General features: G+C 43.2%; 1 protein-coding gene across 4 annotated transcripts in view; it reads right to left on the minus strand.

The window, feature by feature from the left end:
• The window catches only part of WDFY2 (WD repeat and FYVE domain containing 2), a 177944-nt gene that overhangs the window by 31513 nt on the left and 120994 nt on the right, over positions 1-25437 (minus strand). For all 4 annotated transcript variants that reach the window (XM_032610857.1, XM_032610856.1, XM_032610855.1 and 1 more), the window contains 3 exons: positions 22800-22854; positions 18200-18350; positions 11392-11504 (listed from right to left, as the gene is read on the minus strand). In XM_032610857.1, the coding sequence (XP_032466748.1) occupies positions 11392-11504; positions 18200-18350; positions 22800-22854 (319 nt within the window). The remainder of the gene's footprint in view (positions 1-11391; positions 11505-18199; positions 18351-22799; positions 22855-25437) is intronic.

The following is a 25437-nucleotide window of genomic DNA, read 5'->3' on the forward strand; positions in this document are numbered from 1 at the left end:
TATCTTGAAGATACTGTCCCTGCTCCCATCAAATACACCAAAATACACACTCTATTCATCTCAGCATGGTTTGAAATAGCAAAACATTGGGAACAACTTAAATGCTCATATAAGAGAGTGGGCAAATAAAACTATGGTACATTCACAGAGTACTATGCAGCTATGAAAAAGAATGGAGAAGACCTGCTGGATGGCTATGACATGATTTCCAGGATATACTGTAAAGGGGAAAAGGCAAAGTGCAAAAGAATATCTACATTATGCTACCTCTCATCTAAGAAAAAAGGGTAGATGAGAAATTACTGAGATTTGTTAATGACAGCAGGTGTGTGGGAGAGGCTGGGGAATAGGAATGGAGAAGCGATGAAGGAGAGACACTTTTTGTTGTGTTTTTTTGGTTTGGTTTTGAGTTTTGGAATCATGTTACTATTTCACATACTCGAAAACAAGTAAAAAATAAAAACTAGGAGTGTGTGTGTCTGTGTGCGCGTGAGTGCATGTGTGTGCGTGTGTGTGTGTGTGTGTGTGTGTGTGTGTGTGTTGCTGAGGGGGAGGGGAAGGAGAACCCAGAATGGAATATGAACAGAAACAAGTGAACCTAGCCATATTACAAATAAGTGGTACAACCTCACTGAAGGGGGTTAGGGGAAGAATTGACAAAATTAACTATGAAAAATGGTACTAAGGCCAAATGTAAAAAGATTTGTATACAAATACAGTACTCTAGTTAGTTTGTCAGATATATGATAAGAAACGGAATATTTACATAGTTTCAACGTTTCAAGGTATTTCCTCACAACATACTGATGTATTACAAAGGGTGATTACAATGGAGAAACCTGGCAGACACCATCTTAACCAAGCGATCAAAGTTAGCATCACCAGTAAGAGGACAAATCAGTATCACGTGCCTTCTGATATGATGCACTGAGAAGGCATATCGTCACTTTTGTTTTATTCTTATAAAAATTTAACCATAAGGAAGCATCAGACAAACTCAAATGGAGAGACTTTCTAGGGGGGAAGGACAGTCAGGCTAGTACTCAAAAATGTCAAGGTTGGGACTTCCCAGGCGGTCCAGTGGTTGAGACTTCTCCTTCCAATGCAGGGGGCAAGGGTTCGATCCCTGGTCAGGGAGCTAAGATCCCACATGCCCCCGGGGCCAAAAATCCAAAACATAAAACAGAAGCAATATTGTAACATATTCAATAAAGACTTTAAAAATGGTCCACATCAAAAAAAAAATCTTTAAAAAAAGAATGTCCAGGTCATGAAAGCACAGAAAGACTGAAGAACTGTTCCAGGTTAAGGGAACTAAGGAGACATTATCACCAAACGTGGGGTGTAGTCGTGGGTTGGATTCTGAACCAGAAAAAGGATATTAGTGTGATAACCGGAGAAATGTGACTAACGTGTGCGGATTAAAGAACAGTGTTGTTTCAAAATTACCTGATTTTTGATACGTGTACTGTAATTTTCAAAGATGTTAACATGTGGGGAATAGGGGTGAAGGATGGATGGGACTCTCAGCACCTTCTTTAAATTCTGAAATTATACTACTAGCCTCATACAACATTTCCTGCTTCCACTCCTGTCCCTGTTGTCTATTCTCCACCAAAGTGATCACTGAAGAACACAAAGCAGATGAGAACACCCCTTGCTTAAATCACTCCTGTGGTTTCCCATCCCATGCAGAGTAAAACCCACAGTTCTCTCCAGGCCCTTGGTGATTCTGGCTTCTGCCACTATAGGGGCTTCCCTCTCTCTCCTCCCCCACCTTACTAGCTCTGCTCCAGTCAGCTGGGCTTCCCAAAGTTCCTAGAACAGGCCAGTTTCATTCTTACTTCTGGGTCTCTGCATTTTGTTGCCTCTGCCTGTGACTTTCTTCCCCTAGATTATCACTGGCTTGTCCCCTCACAAATGCCACCTACTCAGAGACCTCCCTTGACCACTCTTACCACTTTCCTCCTTACGGTATTTCTCTTCAGAGCATTGCCTATTGTCCCAACAGAATATAAGTTCTAGGAGGGCCAGGGCTTTGGCTTTTTCCCACAGGACCCCCAGGATCTAGAATTCTGCCTGCCTTACAGTAGGCATTCAATAAGCAAATGATTGAACGAAGGAGGAAGTACATGAATGACTGTCTTTTGCCTGTTCTTAGGACATGAAACAGGCACAGACATCTCTTTTCCTGGCTGACCGGTGTTGTCTCTGTGCTGGTCTTCACCTATTCCACTACTCATACCTGTTAAGTCAGGGAATGCTCATCTCAAGGAGAAGCTTTGGAGATGGTCTTGCTTGACTAGTTAAGGATTAGGGGGACAGAAAAGAGAAAGATGACAAATATATGATTTCCCCTATTTAACATGTGTTTGTGTCCCCCCCCAATCATATTCATATTCAATATTTGGAGGTGATTAGGTCACAGGGGCAGAGACCTCATGAATGGGATTAGTGCCCTTATGAAAGAGACCCCAGAGAGCTCCCTCACCCACTCTGCTGTGTGAGGTTATAGCAAGAAGACAGCCATCTAGAAACCAGGAAGTGGGTTCTCACCAGACACTGAATCTGCCAGTGCTTTGATCTTGGACTTCCCAGACTCCAGATCTGTGAGAAATGTATTTCTGTTGTTTATAAGCCACCCAGTCTATGGTATTCTGTTATGGCGGCCAGAATGGACTTAGACAACACGTAAAATGGGTGGCTCAGGTTCTTTAAAACATCGTGTTAGATTTAAATAATGGTGGGCACTGGTAAAAAGAACGGTTAGAAAGGCTTATTTAACTTTAAAGACTTAATTGGATGGGCTGTTCATCCTGTCCAAACAAACATGGAAATACTTAAATAGGGTTTTCTGTGTGCCAAGTGATAGACGCCATTCACCTCCTCCTAACTAATACACACCAACATCTACCAGCATTGCACCATGAGAAGCAGGCCCTCTGGCCTTTGTTGGTGACTATGGGATAAGGATGGTTTATGATGAAGAAATGGGAAGTTGATATACGGTATCAGAAGCGCAAAGGCTCTGGAACCAGATTCTAGGCTCAAGTGACAGCTCTACCCTTATTAGGTATATGACCCTGAGCAAGTTATTTAAGACTTTGAGCCTCAGAAGTCTAATCCATAAAAGAGGGATGATAATAGTTTTGTTAAGATTAAATGAGTGGGGCTTCCCTGGTGGTGCAGTGGTTAAGAATCCGCCTGCCAATGCAGGAGACACGGGTTCGAGCCCTGGTCTGGGAAGATCCCACATGCCGCGGAGCAACTAAGCCCGTGCACCACAACTACTGAGCCTGCGCTCTAGAGCCTGCAAGCCACAACTACTGAAGCCCGCGTGCCTAGAGCCCGTGCTCCGCGACAAGAGAAGCCACCGCAATGAGAAGCCCATGCACTGCAACGAAGAGTGGCCCCCGCTCGCCACAACTAAAGAAAGCCCGAGTGCTGCAACGAAGAATGGTTCCCGCTCGCCACAACTAAAGAAAGCCCGAGTGCAGCAACAAAGACCAAACGCAGCCAAAAAGAGAAAAACAAATACCGTGTGCAGCCAAAAATAAAAAAATTAAAAATAAACAAATTTATAAGATTAAATGAGTGAATATATATAAGCACATGGAACAATGCCTCGTGCATGGGAAACACTCAATAAACGGGAGCTATGATTATAGTGCAGGAGACCTCATCTGGACCATCTCTGTGACACTGTTTTTTGTTGAGTTAGCCTAAGGCAGCGACCAGCGCGTTCCCATGCTATCTCAACCATCATAATATCAACCTCTAGTTTTTGCACATCACATCAGGCTGCAAGGATCCCGAGCTGGGAAGGGGAGTTCTTGGTAACACAGAGTCAGGAAGAGTGAACAGACTCTCCCAGGGCTCAGACTGTTACACCACAGGCTTCAGGAACAGTGGGAAAGATGGAAGGAAAAGCTGCAAGACAGGAAACAGGATGGGACTGGGGAGGCAAAATAATCACCCTGTGGTCCCATCCCAGTTCTATGTAAATGACCTAACAACGGGTCTCTATTGGAGGCTGGCTTATAAATCACAGCATTCATTTCAAATCAGTTCAATAAGCAGGTACTGAGCGTCTTCTATACGGCAGGCACTGTGCTAAGCTCTGTGGATATATTCAAAACAAATAAGACTCAGACCCTACACCAACACAAATATACAATGTTAGTTCTGGGAACGAGAAGGACACGCACATTGTGTTTGGTGGAGCCATTCTCTCACAAGACGTGGTTGCTCCCTCTGCCTGGAGCGCCAGACCTACCTTTTATCCCCCAGGTAACCTTTTCTCCCTCTTCAAGGTGCAGCTCAGGAGCCCTCTCCTGCAGGAAGCCTTCCCTCCAACACCCCCAATCTAGGTGAGGCTCCCACCTCTGCCCACGTCTCTAAATGTCACCATCACTCACTGGATCCGACTTTGCTGGATTATAAATCTGTCCCCACTGTAGACTTTAGGCTCCACATCTTTGTATTCAAGCACAGTGCACAGACCTGGGTGCACCAGAGGTGCTCAGTGTATGTTTACTCACCTGGCCCGTTAAATGAATGGCAAAGCAGCACAGGAGGACGATAAAGGAGAGCAATAAGCCGTCACAACAGAGGCTTTGGCAGACACAGAGGAGCCCAGAGGAATGGGGCGGGGAGTCTCTTCTTTCTGCGGCGACTGCTTCCTGATGGGCAGCAGAGCCCTTTCCACCCGACGCCTCTGGCGGCAGCGAGTCAGCCACCTCAGCGAGCCCTGTCTGCTCTGCCCTCTCCGTCTACACCCGGGCCAACCTCCTCGCCCTGCACGACCCATAACCAGGATGGAGAATGAGAGCCAGGGCTGCGATGGTTGTGGGTTTCCGGGGTTTATGATATTTTAATTCACAAAAATCATTTATTCCATTTCGTTGTCCTTCACTCCAGCTTTCCGCTCCAGAGCTCTCCCTCATGGTTTCATTATATGCTTCTCCCTGCCTTGGCCCTCCACAATATAACCGACAGAATAACTTTTAACATAAATGAATTCATTCTTAAAAGTCAAGGTTTTATCTATACTATTTTATACTCTCATAAATGGAATTTTTAATGGCTGCATAATATCCCAAAGCATGGATGTACCTTATTTCACTTACTGTTAGGTTGTTTAACTTTCAACTATTATACGTTTTGCTAGGATGAACATTCTTATACATAAAACTTTATTCCCATTTCTGATTTAGTTAGAAGAGTTTCCCAACCGTGGAACCAGATCAGAGTATAAACATTTTTAGAAATTTCATACATGTTACCAAATGCTCAGTGAGCTAATTTTTGGAGACTTTTACAACATATCTTGCAAAAGCTAAAGACTAGGTGGAGGGTCACAGAGTCAGGGCTGGAAACTGCTGGCTCTGTCTCTACCAGTGCGACCTGGTATCTCACCACGCACATCCCACCACGCGTGCAGGGGGAGGGTGTGCAGGCAAAATGCGGCCAGAGGAGAGGCAGCCAAGGAAGTCCTCAGACCGCGGAGCCTCTTGAATAGAGTATGTGACCTTTCAGCTACTGCATTTTGCTCCAGGTTGAAGTGATGAGTGTTTCTGGAAAGGTAAATGTGCTCCGCCTCTAGGCTACACCCTCCTCCTGAGACCCACAGCGGGACATCCAGCTGACTCCTTGCCACCTCCTCAAGGGGGCCTCTTGGTCACGTTGAGTTTAAAGCACCACGACATTCTCTCGCAAACCTGCTGTTACTTCTGCCGTTCCCATTTTCAGTAAATGGCATCACCATCCACCCAAATGTTCCAGACAGAAACATGGAAGCCACTCCTGCTTCAACCAATCATCAAGCACTGCTGACTCGTCTCCTAAACAGACCCTGAACCCCTCCTCTACTCTCCACACCCGCTGCTGCTCTCCCGGTCCAGACAGGAGTCCCCTTTTCCAGGGACTCCGGCAGTAGCTTCCTTCTAAAAGGCCTCTTCACATCCAGCCTCGTCCCCACTCAATCCACCACCCGCTGCTACCACGATTCGTTACAACGGAAAGCACGTTACCACCCTGCCTCAACTCCACCACTGGCTTCCCACTGCCTGAGAACAATGTCCATCCGAAGTTCTTCACGTTGCCTGGGACGTCAACTTGTATCCCTCACCCCTGGCTCTCCACACAGGCCACTGGACTCCATTCACACTTACCCATTGCAGGCTTCAAACCTGCTTCCTACCTCCTGGGTCTGGAATGTTCCCACCACCTGGGTAAACTCCTCAGTCTTCTTAAGGTGTTGTTTAAACATCACTTTCTTAGAAGCCCCCCTTTAACTCTGTGGACAAGAAGCCCTCTTGTTAACTGTTCCCAAAGAAGCCCATGCGTGGCCTCGGGGCTTCACAACACTTGTTACACGCATAATATTTCCAATTATTGCTTTAATTCCATGAGCGGGATTTGAACCAGGGCAAGGACTAGGCTGATTTCATTCACCGATGAGCGGCACCACTCATCACATGGAGAGCCAATGACCTGACGGACTCTAGATGAAAATCCACATCTATTAGATGTGAAAGCCTCTACTGTAAACAAAAATTAAGCTTTCAGCTTAATGATCTGAACTTACATATTTGCACTAAACTGTACCTGTCCTTGTTTTAGTTATTTTTATTATAACTACACTGTTACTTTCAATAGTTCTCCTAACAGTCAATGAACAAGTCTGTATTTAATTTTCCGTTAAGTAGTATGCTTTGGGCGGTTCACATTCAAGCCCTCCTATTTCCAATATGTTCATACTAACCAAAAAATTTCTTAGAAGAAAAAAAAAAAATTTTATTGATACTAGTAGTTTCCAGTGGCCAAAATCTGATATTTTTCCCCTTTGTTCAAATCAGCGTGTGACATTTTGGCAGAAATATATTCTAATTTCTGCAGAAATATCAAAGAACTATGATATTTGGCATTTAGCTCCAGAAATAAAACCAGCAGAGGGAGCATAAGAACATAAAATTAGTTTTCTAAATCCCCATGGATTAGTAAGTGCCATGTTTTGGCCTCTGGGTATGGCTATTAGGCAGATTCCATCACTAACTCACATTTTTATATGATCTTCTGTACTGTAAAAGAGAGTGATGGGTGAATGGCTGACTCCATACACATACTGAAGACTTGTCTGCTGTTGAGTTTGGATCTGGAGTAATTAGATCCCCAAGATCACTCTTTAATGGATCTAGGTTCATCTTAAGGTCTTTGTTTGGGGGGTAAGGGAGTCAGGAGGTTAAAACTAACTCTCCATTCACAGCCCCTTTCTCCAGAATTGTGTCCGGCTGAGTTTGGGACCTCCCAGGGCCCAGATGGACTTACTGCATAGGAAGAGCTCAACAATGTTTGCATCATCGTGGAATCTCTCAGATGCCCTTGTTTTAGCTTTAAATGAATGACCTGTGCTGTAGCCAGACTGGAGATGGGTAGATACTACTGTCTAGGAATAATAACAAATTAGATAGGTGACCTGCTACATTTATTTGCCTTCGTGTTAGATAACAACCTTCCTGGGCTACGTCCTGTCTTCCTCAAAGATATTTCATGATGAAATCATGTGAAAATATTTTACATTCTTTCAGAAAGATAAGATACAATATCGGGTAGTATTTTATATTGGAACGAATCCGGAAGACATGAACTCCTTGGGCCACCTTTTCACCTCACAGCAGTAAGAAGCAGCTACTTATCCCTTTCCTGACCCAGAGGCAGCAGTACAGAACTCGGGGAATTCCTATCGGTGCTCTGGGCAACGCCCGACTTCTAAGGAGCCAGAAGGTCAAGCTGAAAGCCACCTCTGCCTCAACCAAATCTGGGAACTCTCCAGCCTGTCACGGCCTCTAAAATTTTACCGCACGTCTATCCACTCCCCGCTCTCCCATCACCACAGCCACTCTGCGAGGGACAGTTTCCTACTAGCTCTCCCATCACACTCTCTACTCTACTACCAGAGCAATCTTTTAAATCCGATCAGGTTAACTTTTTGCTTAAAACTCTTTCACCGTTTTCCCCTGATGTCAGGATAATGCTCTCAGTGATCTGAACTGACTCTCACTTCCTTTCTGGCTGACACCCACCACCCCCATACTCAGTGTTCCAGCCAAAAAGAGTAACTAGGCGCTCCCAAGAGAGCCACGCTTTTTGCAAATCCCCAGGCCTTGGATTACGCTGGTTTGTTCTGCCTGCCCTGCTCTCCCTACTTCTCTTTCATGAACTCAACACTTACTCCTCCGCCACAATCTTAGGTCAAAGTCATATCTTCCCCCCCCACCCCCCGGGGGGAGACCTTCCCCGACCAACTCCCACGCCCATCCCCTTGGTTGCTGCTCCCATGCCCCAGACGCTCCTCCACACACCCCGGCCCTCAGGCACTATAATTACTGTTTAGCTTCTGTCTCGCTCACTGGGCTGTGAGGAATTCGAGAACAATGACTATGCCTTTTTTATTTATTTATTTTTTTAGCAGAGGTCTTCTTAGAAGCCCATATGATTTTAAATTTATTTATTTATTTATTTACGGCTGTGTTGGGTCTTCATTTCTGTGCGAGGGCTTTCTCTAGCGTGGCAAGCGGGGGCCCCTCTTCATCGCGGTGCGCGGGCCTCTCTTGTTGCGGAGCACAGGCTCCAGACGCGCAGGCTCAGTAGTTGTGGCTCACAGGGAAGCCCTATGCCTTTTCTTTCTGTGACTGGGAGTAGTGGCCGAGGTCAACCAGGGAGAGCCCAGGAGGTGAAGAGACAAGGGTCCCAGGCAGAACCCACCAAGACGACCCCAAAGGAGAGGAGAAAGAGCAGTCAGAGACTTCAATGTGGGAGGAAATGTGTTATAGAAGCCAATCGAGGGCAGTCACAGCAGGAAGGAATGGCCACAATGTAAAACGCTACCACGAGGTTAAACAGGACAGAGTTTAAAACATGTCCGGGCTTCCCTGGTGGCGCTGTGCTTGAGAGTCCGCCGGCCGATGCAGGGGACGCGGGTTCGTGCCGCGGAGCGGCTGGGCCCGTGAGCCATGGCCGCTGAGACTGCGCTCTGCAACGGGAGAGGCCACAGCAGTGAGAGGCCCGTGTACCGCAAAAAAAAAAAAAACCACCAAAAACACATGTCCACTGGATTTAGCTACCAGCAGGCCACTGGCCACCTCGGGGAGAGCAGTGTGAGAGGAGTGATAGAGACGAGCCAAATTGCAGGTGGCGGGAAAGCCAACGGGAGGGAAGAATGCGAAACGGCTGGGAAAATGATAACTTTTTTAAGACGCGTTGCTAACTGCGACAACGTGAAGGTATTACTCTAGGTGAAATAACCCGGTCACAGAACAGCAAATACTGCACAATTCCCCTCACATGCAGTGCACAGAGACAGAAAGCAGAATGGTGGTTGCCAGGGGCTGGGGGGAGGGGGTTACATGGGCACAGAGTTTCTCTTCTGCAAGATGAAGAATGTTCTGGAGATGGATGGTGGTGATCAGTGCACAACAATGTGAATGTACTTAATGCCACTGAATTGAACACAAAAATGGACAAAAGCATCGATTTTAGGTTGTGTACATTTTACTGCAATTGAAAAACAAAGGAAAAAAGTGGCACTGCTGTGAAGAAAATAAGATGGGATCAGAGGGGTTTTGTTTGTTTTTAACAGAGGCAAGGAACTCAGCATGTTAGAAACTTGAGAAGAGTTGGTCCAAAGGGAGACCAAAAAATTAACTTTCCATGTGGAGACCCCCAGGAGGATGAGTCTGGGGCCAAGGACAGCACGAGGCAGGAGGGCGAGCGATGAGGAGAAAGCGAAGGAAAAGCTTGCTTCTTGGGGAGGGAAGATGGGGTGGCCAAGAAATAAACATTTTTAAAAAGCTTGTATTTGATAACCTCTGTTTTTCTTTGAAGGAGGCCTAGGGAGAGCGGGGAAGGTCTGAAAAAGCTGCTGAGGGACTGAGAGAAGGAGCATACTGTGTACGAAGGACTTAGAGCCGGGTTACGTGAGGGGCTGTGAGGCAACTCCTGAGCCTGGACTGGAATGACGACTCTGCACTGGGGACGATGAGCTGAGGCTCGTGCTGTGACCCCAAACCCGAGTGCAGACTCCGCGGCTGAGTGCGCAGAAGAGACGTGGATACTCTGAACCACAGGTGAAATTTACCAACAAGGGGGCCTGAACTAAGAATGCAGGGAAACGTGTGGCTGAAGCGATGGAGAGGAAGGGAAGATGGGGCAGAGATGCTGGGCAGTGAGGGATCAAGGGAAGGACTCCTCAACAAGGGCAAGAACAAGTGCAGGTGGAGTTAAGGGCTTAGGGAAGCCAAGGATTGGGAGACTGAACTCAGCAGTGAAACAGTCCTGACCTGAGATAGTTTCAGGTCCCCACCAGGCCAGACTTGGTCAGAGTGTAGGTGGCTAAAAAGAGAAATCCAATCAGGAAAGACCTGGGTTCTATCCACAGGGGAGATTTCTATGTGCTCTTCCTGCCTCAGGTGTAGATAATTAAGATGATCTTTTATGAATCTTTCCCCTGGATTCAATTTTCTCTTTATTGCATTGCTCTTTTTCCCTTTAGGAACTCCCTTATGAGCTAGATACTATCCCATTTTACATCCTCATTCACCTACTTTTGTTCTTATATGACGTCTAAACTCAAATATTAACCTTGTTCTATACTGAATCATGGGCTGGTAAACTGCAGAAGACACAAAAGCCCATTAAGAACCAGGAAAACAGGCAGTTATTCATTCTCCAGGGTCAACATCACATGTTAAAAATACTAGTAAAAAATTAGTCATCATCATTTACTCAAGTCTTTCAAAGGTTAAGTGTGGATACAGTCTGTCACCTTGCTTAAATGACCTTGAGCAGACCAGTAACATAAAGGGGGCCTTGAAAAGAGCCCCAGAGGAAGGAAAATTAAAGAGGAACTTGTACCTTTTTATGTAGGCTAGCTACCCACGACAAATCTATTTTTCATTTCATTTGTCTTGGAAGTAGGAGTCTGTCTTGCATACCATTTTCTCGCTCCAAGGATGGCAAGGACAGACCGAGGCAGCTGTCCTTCTGTCCAACTGTTTGTGCAGTTGCCACACAGCCTCAAACAATGTCTCATTAACATATGCAAACAAGGGCTTTCTCCAGCGTAGCATGACAAAGAACCACATCACCACCATTTTTGAAATAGACTGTTTGCTCTTTTGTTTGACTGATGGAGAAAATTTCTGACAATGTATCTTACTGAACCATTCTTACTGAACCATTCTGAAATCAGTCACACGCATCACGTGTATCTTTGCACAAGCCCGGATTGTACCTCGTCACTTGCACACCACATCTTGTGAACATCAGAACATGCAGCGGGCGAAAGGTCACTGTGAGAGCAGCACATGGAGGGTCTGCTTTCAATCCCACCTGTATGTCCTCTGAATGTCGTGACCAGGGTGCAGTTTTCTTGCTCCAGTTTGAGGATGGTTACTTGGCCTGAGTGGTCACCAATGAACACATGCCGGGTTTCAACATCAAATCTATCATGTAAGCATTAAGGATCGTTTCTCAAAAGTGAGTGGATGGTTTACCCCCCTCTCTCCACACACACACCAGAAAAAATATAAATGTCAAAGAAATGCGCAAATCTCACGGGAGGAGAACTTGAATATAATGCTGAAAGACACAAAAAGTGGACATAACAAAATGAAAGACATTACTTACTGGACGGTAAGACTCACATGATAAACATGTCCATTTTCACAACATGAATTTATAAATTTAATATAATCCCTATAAAAGTAGCAACATGTGGGGTTTTTTCCTACAGTTAGGTATGTTCATTCTAAAGTTCACATAGAAAAGTCAATTAGCAAGAAGAGCCAGGAATATTCTGAAAATAAGAGTAATATGGTACTGTGATGGGGGAGGTTAGCCCTACCAGATATTAAAACATGTTATAAAGTCTCTTTAGTTCAAAGTGTGGTGCTTAGACAAACAGACCAATGGAACAGAAAAGAAAGTCTAGAAATAGGCCCCAAAGCATGCAGAAATTTAGTACATATCCGATAAAGGTGTTTTTTCAAATGAATAAGGAAAAGAAAGGCGAAAAGAAAAGTTGGCACAAACTGAACCAGTCATTTGGGAAAATAAAACAGGATTTGTACTTCACTTTATACCAGGAAGAACTCCAATGTAAAAAAATGAAAAATAGAAGTTCTAGATGGGAGAGTTCCTTTATAACCTTGGAGTGGAAAAAGCTATGACTCAAATACACAAACAACAAACAAATGCCATAAGCAAAGCACAAGACAAATTGGAAAAAATATTTGCAACTGATGTCACAAAAGGCCCGAATACTAATATAAAAAGAGCAATCCAGAAGATTACGAACCTAATAAAAAACAGGCAAGATACATGAATGGATGGTTCAAGAAATGACAATGGTGCTTTGCAAAAGAAAAAAAAAATTAACCTAGCAGGCTATCCTTTGAAAGGCTGCTGTTACAAGATTGGCATGGCATCTGGGAACTTGGATTTCAGGAGGGTTCCCACCGTTAACAGACAAAAGTGGCTGACTGTGCCTTAACTGTACAAATAATATGGTGTATGCTAAACACCTGCTTTCCTTCTGCCAGTCTGGTTTTTTTTTTTTTTCTTTTGGTCACTCCACGCGGCATGTGGGATCTTAGTTCCCTGATCAGGGATCGAAACCGTGCCCCCTGCAGTGGAAGCACAGAGTCTTAAGCACTGGACACCAGGGAAGTCCTCTTTATGGGAGTCTGGAATTTTGGTACATGCAGGAAGAGGGTGCCTGTGTGACCAGTCAGTCTCCAGTAACTACCCAAGGCCCTGAGTCTCTAGTGAGCTTCCCTGGTTGGTAATGCCTAGCAATCGTACTTGTAGAGATCTACCCCAGAGGCACAATGGCCAAAATGTGAATTGACACATGCCTGAAGCTATTCACTCCGTATTACAGTAAGAGCTAAAGTTTGAAAACAACCCAAAAGTCCATCAAAAGAGGACTTATTAACTATGATACATCCATGCAAAAGAATACTACACAGCTGGGAAATTTGACATGGAGTAATTTCCAGGATATATTATTTTATATATATATATATTTTTTTTTAAATAGAGACTTAGATGTTACAGCCTTAATAGCCTTCTGTTAACTTTATATTTATTATTATTTTAAAAAAATTTTGGCTGCACCCCACGACATGTGTGATCTTAGATCCCCAACCAGGGATCGAACCTGCACCCCTGCACTGGAAGCACGGAGTCCTAACCCCTGGACCACCAGGGAAGTCCCTCCAGGATATATTATTAAGTGTGTGTGGGGGAAAACCAAGGTTTATGGAAGTTTATATGCTACACTACCTTCGTGTAAGAAAGAGGGAAACATAAATATAAGTGTGTGTGTGTGCTTATATTTACAAAAGGAAGCACTTTGATAAATCAAGATTGATTAAAAATGGCTGCCAATGGAAAAGTGAGAAACAAGCTGACGGGAAAAGGGTGGTAGTGAGACTTCTCTCTCATTACATTGTTTCCATTATGGAATCTTGTAATTATGTACATGTGAAAAATACTTATACATTTTTTTAAATCCCCTAAATCGACAACAAAGTAAAGTGAATAAACCTACTGTCAACTTGCTGATATAACCACAGAGTTAAAAGAATTATTTCAAGTGACTTTAAAACACAGCATTTTGACTATACATTCTTGGTAGAATATATTCTCAGGACAAAGAAAGCTGCAAAAAAAGAATCTAAAATCTTATTCAGTAGTCTTGCTATTATAATATTGCTATTACTATTTCAAACAACTTAAATATACCATGGGATAAAGCAAATAAAGAATTATGCTGATGTTTAGGAACAAAGGTTTTTAGTCCAAAAGAATCAAGTACAGAAATGACGTAAAGGGGCTTCCCTGGTGGCACAGCGGTTGAGAGTCCGCCTGCCGATGCAGGGCACACGGGTTCGTGCCCTGGTCCAGGAAGATCCCACACGCCGCGGAGCGGCTGGGCCCGTGAGCCATGGCCGCTGAGCCTGCGCATCCGGAGCCTGTGCTCTGCAACGGGAGAGGCCACAGCAGTGAGAGGCCCACGTACCGCAAAAAAAAAAAAAAAAAAAAAGAAGTATGCTATAATGTTAAATTTGAATTAGAAATATTATGTGAACTAATCATTTATTTTCTTTTTTTAAATACACATACATATATTTGCTAGCTATCTCTGAATACTATTCCTAAGAGAAATGGCCAATTCCAGGACTGGGACAGGAAGGTACCAGATGAGCTTAAGACATGTCGTGTCAAAAGGCAAAGATGCTATCAAAGGTTAGTGGGGCTGTATCAAAAAGACATAGGAGCCAACATGATGTGGCTCTTACTGGCCAAAGATGGGACAATATGAGCATCAAAAAAAGGGGGGGGCGCAATTTACTGAAATATACTGAATATATTATTAAAAAACAAAACCCTAAGAGTTTATAATAATGCTCAAAGCCAGAGTGATTGGCATTTAGTATGATATGAGGAAATATGGAAATCAGGATAATCTTAATAGCTTTTCAGTACTCTTTCCACAAATAGGAATAGATAGAAGGGAACGCTTGGTGGAAAGGCATTTGACTATATAGGGTGACATCTTGGAAATATCTCCAACAGGAATAAGTTCTTAAAATGAAGAGTACCTGAATTAGTTTTGTGGAAGCATGAAAAATGTGACCAAAACTTGGTCAAATGACAGACTGAAAGGTGTGGCTAGGTAAAGTATTCACAAAAATAAAGACCAGCAATTGAAGTGGGGGAAGGAAAACAGTTCTACTTCCTACATCAGCCTGCCATGGGACCTTTGGGAAATACCTCCGTTCTGCTATATCTAGTTGTGCAGAGGGCTAGTGCAAAGATTTTAATACCCTAGTTCTAATCCTGGTTCTGCCAGTTAACAGTCATGCGACCTTGAAAAGGTTTCTTATTCTTAATCTCTTTGAGCCTCTCTGAGGCTTTTCTACACGTGAAAATTGAGAATTAGGTCTTTATGTTTTGATAGTGAACAAAGTAACATTATGTAGAAGTACTACGTAAACTCTCAGGGACCGCAAAGGTAAGAGATTTTCTTCTTTTTCCTCACCTTCACTTTCTTCTTCTTGTTGTTGTTAACGTGATAGTTCACTTAATATTCACTTAAACAGTTAAGTGAATATTAGTTCACTTAAAGCAACAAAGATTTTGAGGTGATTCCGAAATTGATAATTCAACTTGTGAACTAGTCAGTCTCTGTCATCCTTTATTTCTCTACTTGAATTTTGGTTACTTTCATTGTTTATTTACTTCTCTGCTAAGAGGCCTGAAAGAAGAGGAAAAAGGGTGATGTCAATCTGACTTATTCTATCACTTGTTGGCTTGACTATTTGAGGTGCAGATGGGAGAGAATCAATCCGTCTGTAGAAAACTCTTATGCACACCACCAGTGCCCACTATGAGGAGAAATAGGGGTCATAATATTATTCTGAACATTTTATGTTATTTTAACAGATCTTCTTCCTTTCTTTACCACTAAAAAACTGAAGAACCAAAAAGACCAAAAACCGGTAAGTACAGAAGGTGGCAGAACGAAGAGGAGGGGTGAGGTGATGGAGGAGGGTTCCCATGAAAAACGCATGTTTAAAAGCTGAATTTTAACGTGAACCCCAACGCTGTATGGGTTGCCCGTTAACAATCTATGCATCAGGCAGCTCCCAGGAAAAACCCTGCAGCCTTGGGAAAGTTGCGTGGGTCTCGGCTGCAGAAGCAGCGCTGTTATGCACAAGCGTGCGGCACTGGGAAAATACCAGGCAGACAGATGCCCCCGGGTGCAAGGGCTGGCACTGTGGTTCCAGAACTGGAGCTAAGGAGGCAGAGCTGGCAGAGGTGAGGGAGTCTTCTGGAAGGGCCTCTCTGTCTGCAGTATTGCAGCTGCCTTCCACCTTAATAGCAAGGTCGGACTGGAGGGTCATTGGCACTGGGGAAGGAAGCCTGAGGCTTTCACTGCACACACAAGTTTCTGAGAGCCAATCACATGTTTGTTTTCTGCTTGGTAAACCACATGGCAAAGAAGAGGTGAAAAATGAAGATGACTTTTGGAGATGCCGGAGGAGAGGAGTCAAAGACTATAAGAGTCAGGACAAGTTTAATTCTGGGTACTTGTGGGGTTTTTTGTTTTTTGTTTTCATTTTCAGGTCGTTTAAAAAGTAAACTTCTTAAGGGCAAGATCTGTATTTTTTTCTATACTCCTTAGTTTGGTTAGGTGATACAGAAGATACCTCACTAGGCGTGGCTAGTGATATAGAAGCCAGCATGTTAAGAACAAATTATATTGATGCCATTAGTTCTGTTCTCAGAGGGATAATGCAGTATAATGTGAAAAACCAGCAGTCCAAGGCAGAAGACCTGGGTCCTGGTGGTGATTTTCCTACATACCAGCTGGGTGGCTGCAGATAAGGCATGTGACCCTCTCTGGGCTTCAGCTGGCTCACCTGTAAATGAGAAATTGGATGGATGATCTCTAAGGGAGATCCAATACTAACACTACAAGAAATCATGAATCCATTGGCAGGAGAGTTCATGTATTTCAATTCAAGCATTACGCTTGTCTGAACTGGCTTTTAGAAAGTAAACTTTGGAGTTTCTTTCTTTAAGCACCCTCTCAAAGATAAGTTGATCTTTTTTTTTTTTGCGGTACGCGGGCCTCTCACTGTTGTGGCCTCTTGCGTTGCAGAGCACAGGCTCCGGACGCGCAGGCTCAGCGGCCATGGCTCACGGACCCAGCCGCTCTGCGGCATGCGGGATCTTCCCGGACTGGGGCACGAACCTGTGTCCCCTGCATCGGCAGGCGGACCCTCAACCGCTGTGCCACCAGGGAAGCCCGATAAGTGATCTTGATTTCCATTCCTTGTCGCCCTTTCTTCTGGTCTTCTTGGTAACATGCCACTTTTACAGCCTTCCATATGGCCATTCTCAGTTTCTTCATCTTGCCCTTCCAGTTGGAAAATAAGAGTGACATTAGCCTAAACACACACACACACACACACACACAACTACTGCCACATGTCTGCAAGGAAACAGCAAGGTGCAATCCTTTGTCAGGTGGCTGCAAATCACTGAACAGGCATATAAATACTAGATGAAAATCTGAAAGCAAGTCTTACTGTTTCATCCTGTTTTTGCAGACAAGTGATCTGTTTATAACTATTTCCTCATCTGTCAGAAGGTGGAGAGATTCTACGCTTTTTAAAGAAGAAACTCAGGGTCCTTTACTCCTCAGAGTGGTAGCATCACCAGTGCAGGCTTCTCACTTGTCAGGCCTGTGTTCACTGGAGCCCAGGGGGCTGGATGTGAGGATTACCCAGCATTGGCAGGTGTTCACACTGAGCACATGGACCCTGGAGACTTGAGAGATAAGAGTTAATATTGTTCTACATATCCTGGAAAAGTCTGGTACCTGGAACGAAGACTGCGTAGCATTACTGTGTAGATACCAGTCAGCCTGCTCTGGTCCCGGCATGGTGGCCTCTCAATAAATATTCTTAAAATGAATAGGAATCCTGTGGTTCTTCTGCCAGGCACCAAAATGGGAATGTTTCCAACCTTAACACCTATGCGTAAATTATTTCTGTTCAAAAATAAAAGACTATTTCAGTGACGGTTTTATCTCCATGTTCCATGATTCTTTCTGACAGCTGAGGCTCACAAATCCGGGCTGTGTACTGTCTAGATATCAGACTTTGTATCACAGCAGACCCACAACCTGCTCGGCAGTAACTTATTTCAGGTGAACTTACTTTACTCCACCTACATGAGGACCCTTGATGATTTATGTGTTAGGAAAGTTTATAAGCACTTTTTTTTTTCTTGCGGTATGCGGGCCTCTCACTGCCATGGCCTCTCCTGTTGCAGAGCACAGGCTCCGGATGCTCAGGCTCAGCGGCCATGGCTCACGGGCCTAGCTGTTCCGCGGCATGTGGGATCCTCCCGCGGCATGTGGGACCCGTGTCCCCTGCATCGGCAGGCGAACTCCCAACCACTGCACCACCAGGGAAGTCCAGTTTATAAGCATCTTAATCAGTAGGGCAACTAGCAAATAAAACAAGAAACTTTCAAGCTGCACATACCCAAAATGTTCATGAAAGAAAGAAGTCAACAGCTAAGTTCCCACCAAGGGATTTTGTCCAGCAAAGGATACTGCAGGCCTGAGGCCACAGCACTGGTGCGATAACCTCCCAGGCGTTGCCCACTCTCAGAGCAGTGCCAGGCAAATTGCTTGTCCTGTCCCGTGCTCAGCACCCACTCCAGCTCCAGGACAAACAGGATCATCGTCACTCTGCTCTGATGCGCTAAAAGCCAAGAGACAAGAAAACAACCCATAAAGCATCCTAAAAGAGGCTGGTAAAGCATGGTCCACAGAGGTGCATCATTCTCTCCTCCCCACCCCAGAGTAAGCTGAACAGTAGGTAATCATTACAAACAAGGGCTAGAACAGTGGTTCTCATCATGGGGACAGGCATGCCCCTGGAGAAGACCACATCCGCGTTTCCGTAAGAAAATTTTCCCCAACCACTTCCCTGGCAGTCCAGTGGTTAAGATTCCATGCTTCCAACGCAGGGGATGTGGGTTTGATCCCTGGTTGGGGAATTAAGATCCCACACGCCACGTGGCGTGGCCAAAAAAATAATTAATTAATTAATTTTTTAAAAAAGAAAGAAAATTTTCCTAACACCCAAAGGGCCTGGACCACCTCTCTCAGACAGGTTAGAACTGCTGGACTAGAGAAAGGCAGGTCAGTGTGACTACAAAACACATTAGGAACAACGTTCTGCTAATAAACTCACTGGTGTCTGTTTATTTAAGCTTTAAAAAAAGCAAAGAGCATTACTGTTCTCCTTTTGATGAAGGCTTGCTTTTAAATCCACAACAAAGTTCTAGATGAATTTTCTGTGAGAAATCAAATGTTTGGAGCTTGGAGAGGAGGGCAGAATTATTCCCAAGTGCCGTATAAAAAAGAATGAAATATCCCTTAACGTCAAAACATACATAATGAGATAATGAGAGCAAATTTCCCAGGGTTGCTTATATACAAGGACAACACCATCACAGAAGTACTGCATCACACAATTTCAGAGTTAGAAGAACTACTCATGTCATCTACTCCATCTCCCTATTTTACACGTGGGCAAACCGAGGCACGATCGAGTTGAGTAGTTTGGCCAATCTCATGGCTTCTCAATTACCAAATAAAATCAGTAAAATATTCGCTTTCTTCCTCTTACACAATTCCAGGGGGAGAGGTATAGGGGGTCCACGGCCACTGAACAGAGCTGACTGGAATAAACAAAGATTGATATCCCAGAACTTGGACCCACTGGGCTCTGTGCCCAGGAGCTGGCAGCCTGGTGGGTGAGAGGAGACTCATCCTGTGTGTGACGAGGTGACAGAGAAGCCACCAGCTTCCCGTTTGGATCATGAAAATAGGACTGGACATGGATGGATCAATGCAGCTCTATCAGCAATAACAGCATCACTGCCAATCTCTGAGTGTCTTAACAAGTGCCAGGTACTTAAGGATACTGTCTCACTTAGTCATTGTAATGACTCTGCAAAGCTGGGTGTTTTCCTCCTTTTACAGACACAACCCAGCCTTGCCAAGATGGCGCTTCTAGACTGGCTAACAAACAATACAGTCCGAACCATAGTGAATACCTCCGGGACAGACATTTCACCAAATGCCTGATGTTTTAAAATCCGATATTTGGCGCTTGGAGAATCTAAAGGGATTGAGAAGGGGTATAGAAACAATAATACTGTTAACATCTCTACACAGTATCTGCCTTTCAGAGAATCGGCCACCATCAAGATCAAAACGTTGTCTTAAACTAAAAGGTGGGACTTCCTGGAGAAACTTCTGAAGATCTTGTCATGTCTGTGTCATCAAATGCCCAATTTAAGTTCCACCAATGGTGGAATAAAAGCGAACTCTCTAATGGTTCACTTTCAACTGTACCCACGTCTATTGCAGGCAGAAAGTGGTCCCCAGCACTTCGCTCCCTTTTCTCACGAAGGGGCCTTTGATCTTTCTGTTACTTTGTAAGTCCAAGGGGTTGACAGTAGCCCAGAAGATAAGGGGGTTTACAGCCCTCTGAGCTGCCAGAGGAGGAGACAGAGGCTCAAAAATGTTACGTGACTTGCTCAAAGCTACATAATCAATGAGTGATGAGGCTAGAATTAAAACCCTAGTCTCTCTGCCAAAGTTGGTTCTCTTTCTCTGTCAGGCTGCCTATGACTACTGAAAAGACAAACAAAAACAAACAAAAAACAAACCCTAAAACTCAAAGCACATAATTCTGTCACATAAGGTGACAGAATTCTCTTATTCGAAAAGAAACCCTTTGAAGATACATATGTATTGTTAAGCTTCAGGAACCTGGGCTTGAAGCCTGGCTGTACTTAAATAGGAGCCATGACCTTGATCTTACGGAGGAAGCATCCAGTTTCTCACAATTAAGTACAGTTGACTCTTGAACAATGCACATTTGAACCGCGTGGGTCCACTTATACGCAGATGTTTTTCAACAGTAAATACTACAGTACTACATGATCCAAGGTTGGTTGAATCCGCGGATGTGGAGGAACCGTGACACAGAGGAACCGCGATACAGAGGAACTGCGGATACAGAGGCCCGATATAAATTATACATGGATTATCCACTGTGGGGAGGGTTGGTACCCTTTACCACTGCATTATTCAAGGGTCAACTGTATGATGTTAGCTATAGTTTTTTTTTGTTTGTTTTTGTTTTTTTTGTTTTGTGGTACTCGGGCCTCTCACTGCTGTCGCCTCTCCCGTTGCGGAGCACAGGCCCTGTGGCCATGGCTCACAGGCCTAGCCGCTCCACGGCATGTGGGATCCTCCTGGACCGGGGCACGAACCCGCGTCCCCTGCATCGGCAGGCGGACTCTCAACCACTGCGCCACCAGGGAAGCCCAGCTATAGTTTTTTATAGACGTTTCTCTCTCAAGTTGAGGAAGTTCCCCTCTATTTGTAATTTGCTGAGAGTTTTTATCATGAATGGGTGTCAGATTTTATCAAATGTTTCTTCTGCATCAATTAATATGATCATATGATTTTTCTTCTTTAGTCTTTTGATGTGATGGGTTACACTGATTTTCAAAAGTTGAACCAGCTTTGCATATCTGGAATAAACCCCACTTGGTCATCGTGTATAATTCTTTTCATGCATTGTTGGATTTGCTAGTATTTTTTTGAAGATTTTTACATCTAAGCTCATGAGAGATATTGGGTTGTAGTTTTCCTTTCTTGTAATGTCTTTGTCTGGTTTTGGTATCACTGACCTTTTAAAAAATGTTAATTGAGATAAAGTTCACATAATATAAAATTCACCATTTAAACCACGTTAAGAGGGTATAATTCACTGATCTTTAGGATATTCACAATGTTGTGCAATCATCATAGAAAATGTACTATTTCCAGAAAGTTCCATCACCTCAAAAAGAAACCCATACCCTCCACTCCCCCTTCCCCATCCCTGGGTCACCACTAATTTACTTTCTGTCTCTACGGATTCTCCTATTCTTGACATTTCATATAACTGTAATCATACAATGTATGGTTTTTTGTGTCTAGTTTCTTTCACTTAGCATGTTTTCAAGATTCATCCACATTGTAGCAGGTATCAGTACTTCATTCCCTTTTTATGGCCAAATAAGAATTCACTGTATTGATACACTACATTTTGTTTATCCATTCATTCATACATGAACATTTAGGTTGTTTCCACTTTTTGGCTATTGTGAATAATGCTGCTATACATAAGGGTATAAAAATATCTGTCCCTGCTTTCATTTCTTTTGGGAATAAACCTCACTTGGTTGTGACGTACTTACCTTTTTATATATTGCTGAATTTGATCTGCTGAAATTTTGTGTACATGTTTTTGCATCTATTTTCACGGGGGATGCATAGATACTATGCATGTCTTGTTCACTATTATAATTCTCAGTTATTGGGACACAATAGGTACTCAATAAATACTGGATAAGTGATATGTGAAAAAAACTTAAAGAATAAATCCATAGGGAAATGAATTTTGGCTCAAAATCTAGAAATAAAGAACGCAATGCTTAGAATTTTCCAAAATCAGGAGGGGCTGCTATGTCTTTGGAGGGTATCAGAGGAGAGGCTGGATGATCATGAATGAGGTCACGAGATTTGGAAGAAATGACGTCTAAGTGAAATGACGTCTACCTCTAATGTTCTGACCCCTGACATTGGCCTGGATGAAAAAAATCATCAGTGAAAATTGCTCCTGATCTATACTATATAAAGGGCTTACAGTACACTGCCAATGTTGAAGACACAATAAAACCTGAATTCCTTCCCTTAGACAATATGAACACTTTCAGCCTTTTAAAATATTTACTGAAAAATGAAATGAGCTCCATGGAAAGCCAACCCTGGATCCCGCTCTCCAAGTCTGCCGCAGGGTTTCCAGGCAGTGGGGCGGAGCAGGCAGACAAAGGACAAAGGCTGTACGTTCTGGAGTCACACAGACCTGGTCTGGTTTCACACTTTACCAGCTATAAGACCACACGCCCAATCTCTTTGGGCCTCTGCTTCTTAATTCAAAAATGGGGATAATATTCACCACAAAGGGTTGCTGTTTTGTTCCCGCTGACTGCTGTAAAGTTAAGTCCTCTCTTGTGGCAGTGGAAGCCACTGAGAAACATTTCACGGTCTAAGACAATGAAAACACTGCTCTCGTTCCTACCTTGATAGTTTTTCACAGGAGTCATCTTGTTATAATCTTCTGATAGAAGAAACTCCTGCAAAAGAGAAGCAAAATATTAAGCAAAAAGAAATTCTGTAAGTGGATAAATATGTTTTGGTAAAACCGGATTGTATGAAGCAAACATCATCACAGAATTATATCTTACATGAATATTTTGCCAATCAACTCAGCATTTTCTGTACCTCTTTAAAAGTAACAATCATAATTACAATCCAATGCAATTATCATAGTTTTTACCTTATAACTCTGAAGTTGACTTTTTTTTTTTTCAAGTATACATGAGAAGAAAACTGGATCAAGTTCAAAGTCTTGATCCTGGTAAATTTTGAAGGTAAATCCAATTCAAATTACTTTTCTCTCTGTGGTGCCACAACTGAAATTTTGCAAGGCTCTGGCCAGTGAGCAAACGGAGGGCAACCCTCTACTAGGGAAATAAATGAGTTATTTTAAAGATTCTGTTTCTAATAACAGTAGCTTATTTCCTGGTACAACAAGCTTCTCAGGGCTGCATCTTACTCATCCCTATATCCCTACGGCACCCGGCACAGTGCTTTGGTACAGTAGGTAGTCAACAAATAGTGAAAAAATGGACATGTAAAAGGTATCTCCCAATCTGACGAGGTTAGTTTGGATATCAAATGTACTCAAAAATATCAGTTTCTATATAACACACTGTGTGTACTCTTTGTGAGGACACATAGGAGGTGATTTTGTGTGTGAGTATGTTTGCATGCTTCACCTAAGCACATACAATGACCTATATGTAGAAGCCAACCAAGCCCCAGCCAGGTTTTGAGTCCCTTACCTTCTTTCAAATGCAAAATGCCCGTATAATCTTAAACAGTAGGCTGTCAAATATAAGGAGAGCTGTGAAGTGTAATAAATTGATGGCTTTATCTGAACTTAAAAACAGAACAATGAGTCTTTTCAAAACATTTGGAGGCTTCCAGAATTTCTCCTTGATGACTTCAAGAAAGGTGGTGGGAGGACAGACACACAGACTCGCGACTTGCAATCTGGGTATTTATTGAGTTCATATAGTTTGTGTGATTTTTCAGAAGTAAATAATTATACTGTTTTTGTGATAGATGCCACAAAGTTAAATAATGCACAAGGTGACGCGAGAGAATGAACACGGTAACAAAGCTCCTCTGGGTGTCTGCTTTTCCGTCCCAGCCCTCCTTAAGAAGCTTATCTACAAATGGGTTTTCTTCACCATGATTGTCTCAGTAATAACATTATTCAACTTGTCACTTTTAAAACTTCGTATCATTATTCCTACAAGGAGCGGCACTATATTCATTTCTTGTTTCTGAAGAGCTAGACTCACAACTGAAGAGAGAAGACTAATTTTTAAAGAAGTCAAGTTGTTTTCCCATAAGGAGCTTACAGTGTGGGTAAGAAGTCACGCATGTGTCTGAGCAACGGTTCAGTACCACCCTTAATCCCCAGCAAGAGTAGCTCAACCCTGGGCCCCATACTTTAGAGTGCCCCAAATTTCCTAACAAACACACAAAACAAATTTCTTAAAGACGATTGTTATTTGAGCAAGTGTTTACTGAGTTCATCTAGTGCATAGGCTATTTTGAATATACTGAACTGGTTCTTTAGCTTGGGGAAAAGGTACATTCATTCCTTTTGGAAACAGGCAGGGTATTAAATAAACAACTTGTAGATCTGTGCTTAAGGTTAACATACACATACACAATACAATTACCAGTTCACTGCATAGGTAAACTTAATTTTTTGTTCATTTGTTTTTCCTATGAAAATAGATACATAATCATGGAGAAAGCATGGGAAATTGCCAGCATTCTTTTTCATTATTACTTTTTTGATCAAAGAAACAATATGCTATTCTAGAAATTGTAAGACTGATAAATACTAAACAGTCTCTTATGATACCATTTCTCAGAGATAATTATTATGGAAAGTATAATTGGAATAATAAAACAAAATATTAATATCATTTAACAATACTTTTTTCTGGTAACAAATCATGCACATCATTCCATGTGAGTACATACTTAGCAACTTCAATCTTTTTAATGACTGCATAGGATTTTTTTTTTTTTTCGGTACGCGGGCCTCTCACTGTTGTGGTCTCTCCCGTTGCAGAGCACAGGCTCCGGACGCGCAGGCTCAGTGGCCATGGCTCACGGGCCTAGCCACTCCGCAGCATGTGGGATGTTCCCAGACCAGGGCACAAACCTGCGTCCCCTGCATTGGCAGGCGGACTCTCAACCACTGTGCCACCAGGAAAGCCCTGCATAGGATGTTTTTAATGTCCTTCTATTGACAAATGTTTACACTGCTTCCAGTTTTCCTTATTAAAAAAATATCATATGAACCCACAGCCAACATCATTCTCAATGGTGAAAAACTGAAACCATTTCCTCTAAGATCAGGAACAAGACAAAGTTGCCTACTCTCACCGCTATTATTCAACACAGTTTTGGAAGTTTTAGCCACAGCAATCAGAAAAGAAAAAGGAATCCAAATTGGAAAAGAAGAAGTAAAGTTGTCACTGTTTGCAGATGACATGATACTATTCATACAGAATCCTAAAGATGCTACCAGAAAGCTACTAGAGCTAATCAATGAATTTGGTAGAGTA

Source organism: Phocoena sinus, chromosome 18 (genome assembly GCF_008692025.1).
Source record: "Phocoena sinus isolate mPhoSin1 chromosome 18, mPhoSin1.pri, whole genome shotgun sequence".
NCBI lineage: Eukaryota > Metazoa > Chordata > Mammalia > Artiodactyla > Phocoenidae > Phocoena > Phocoena sinus.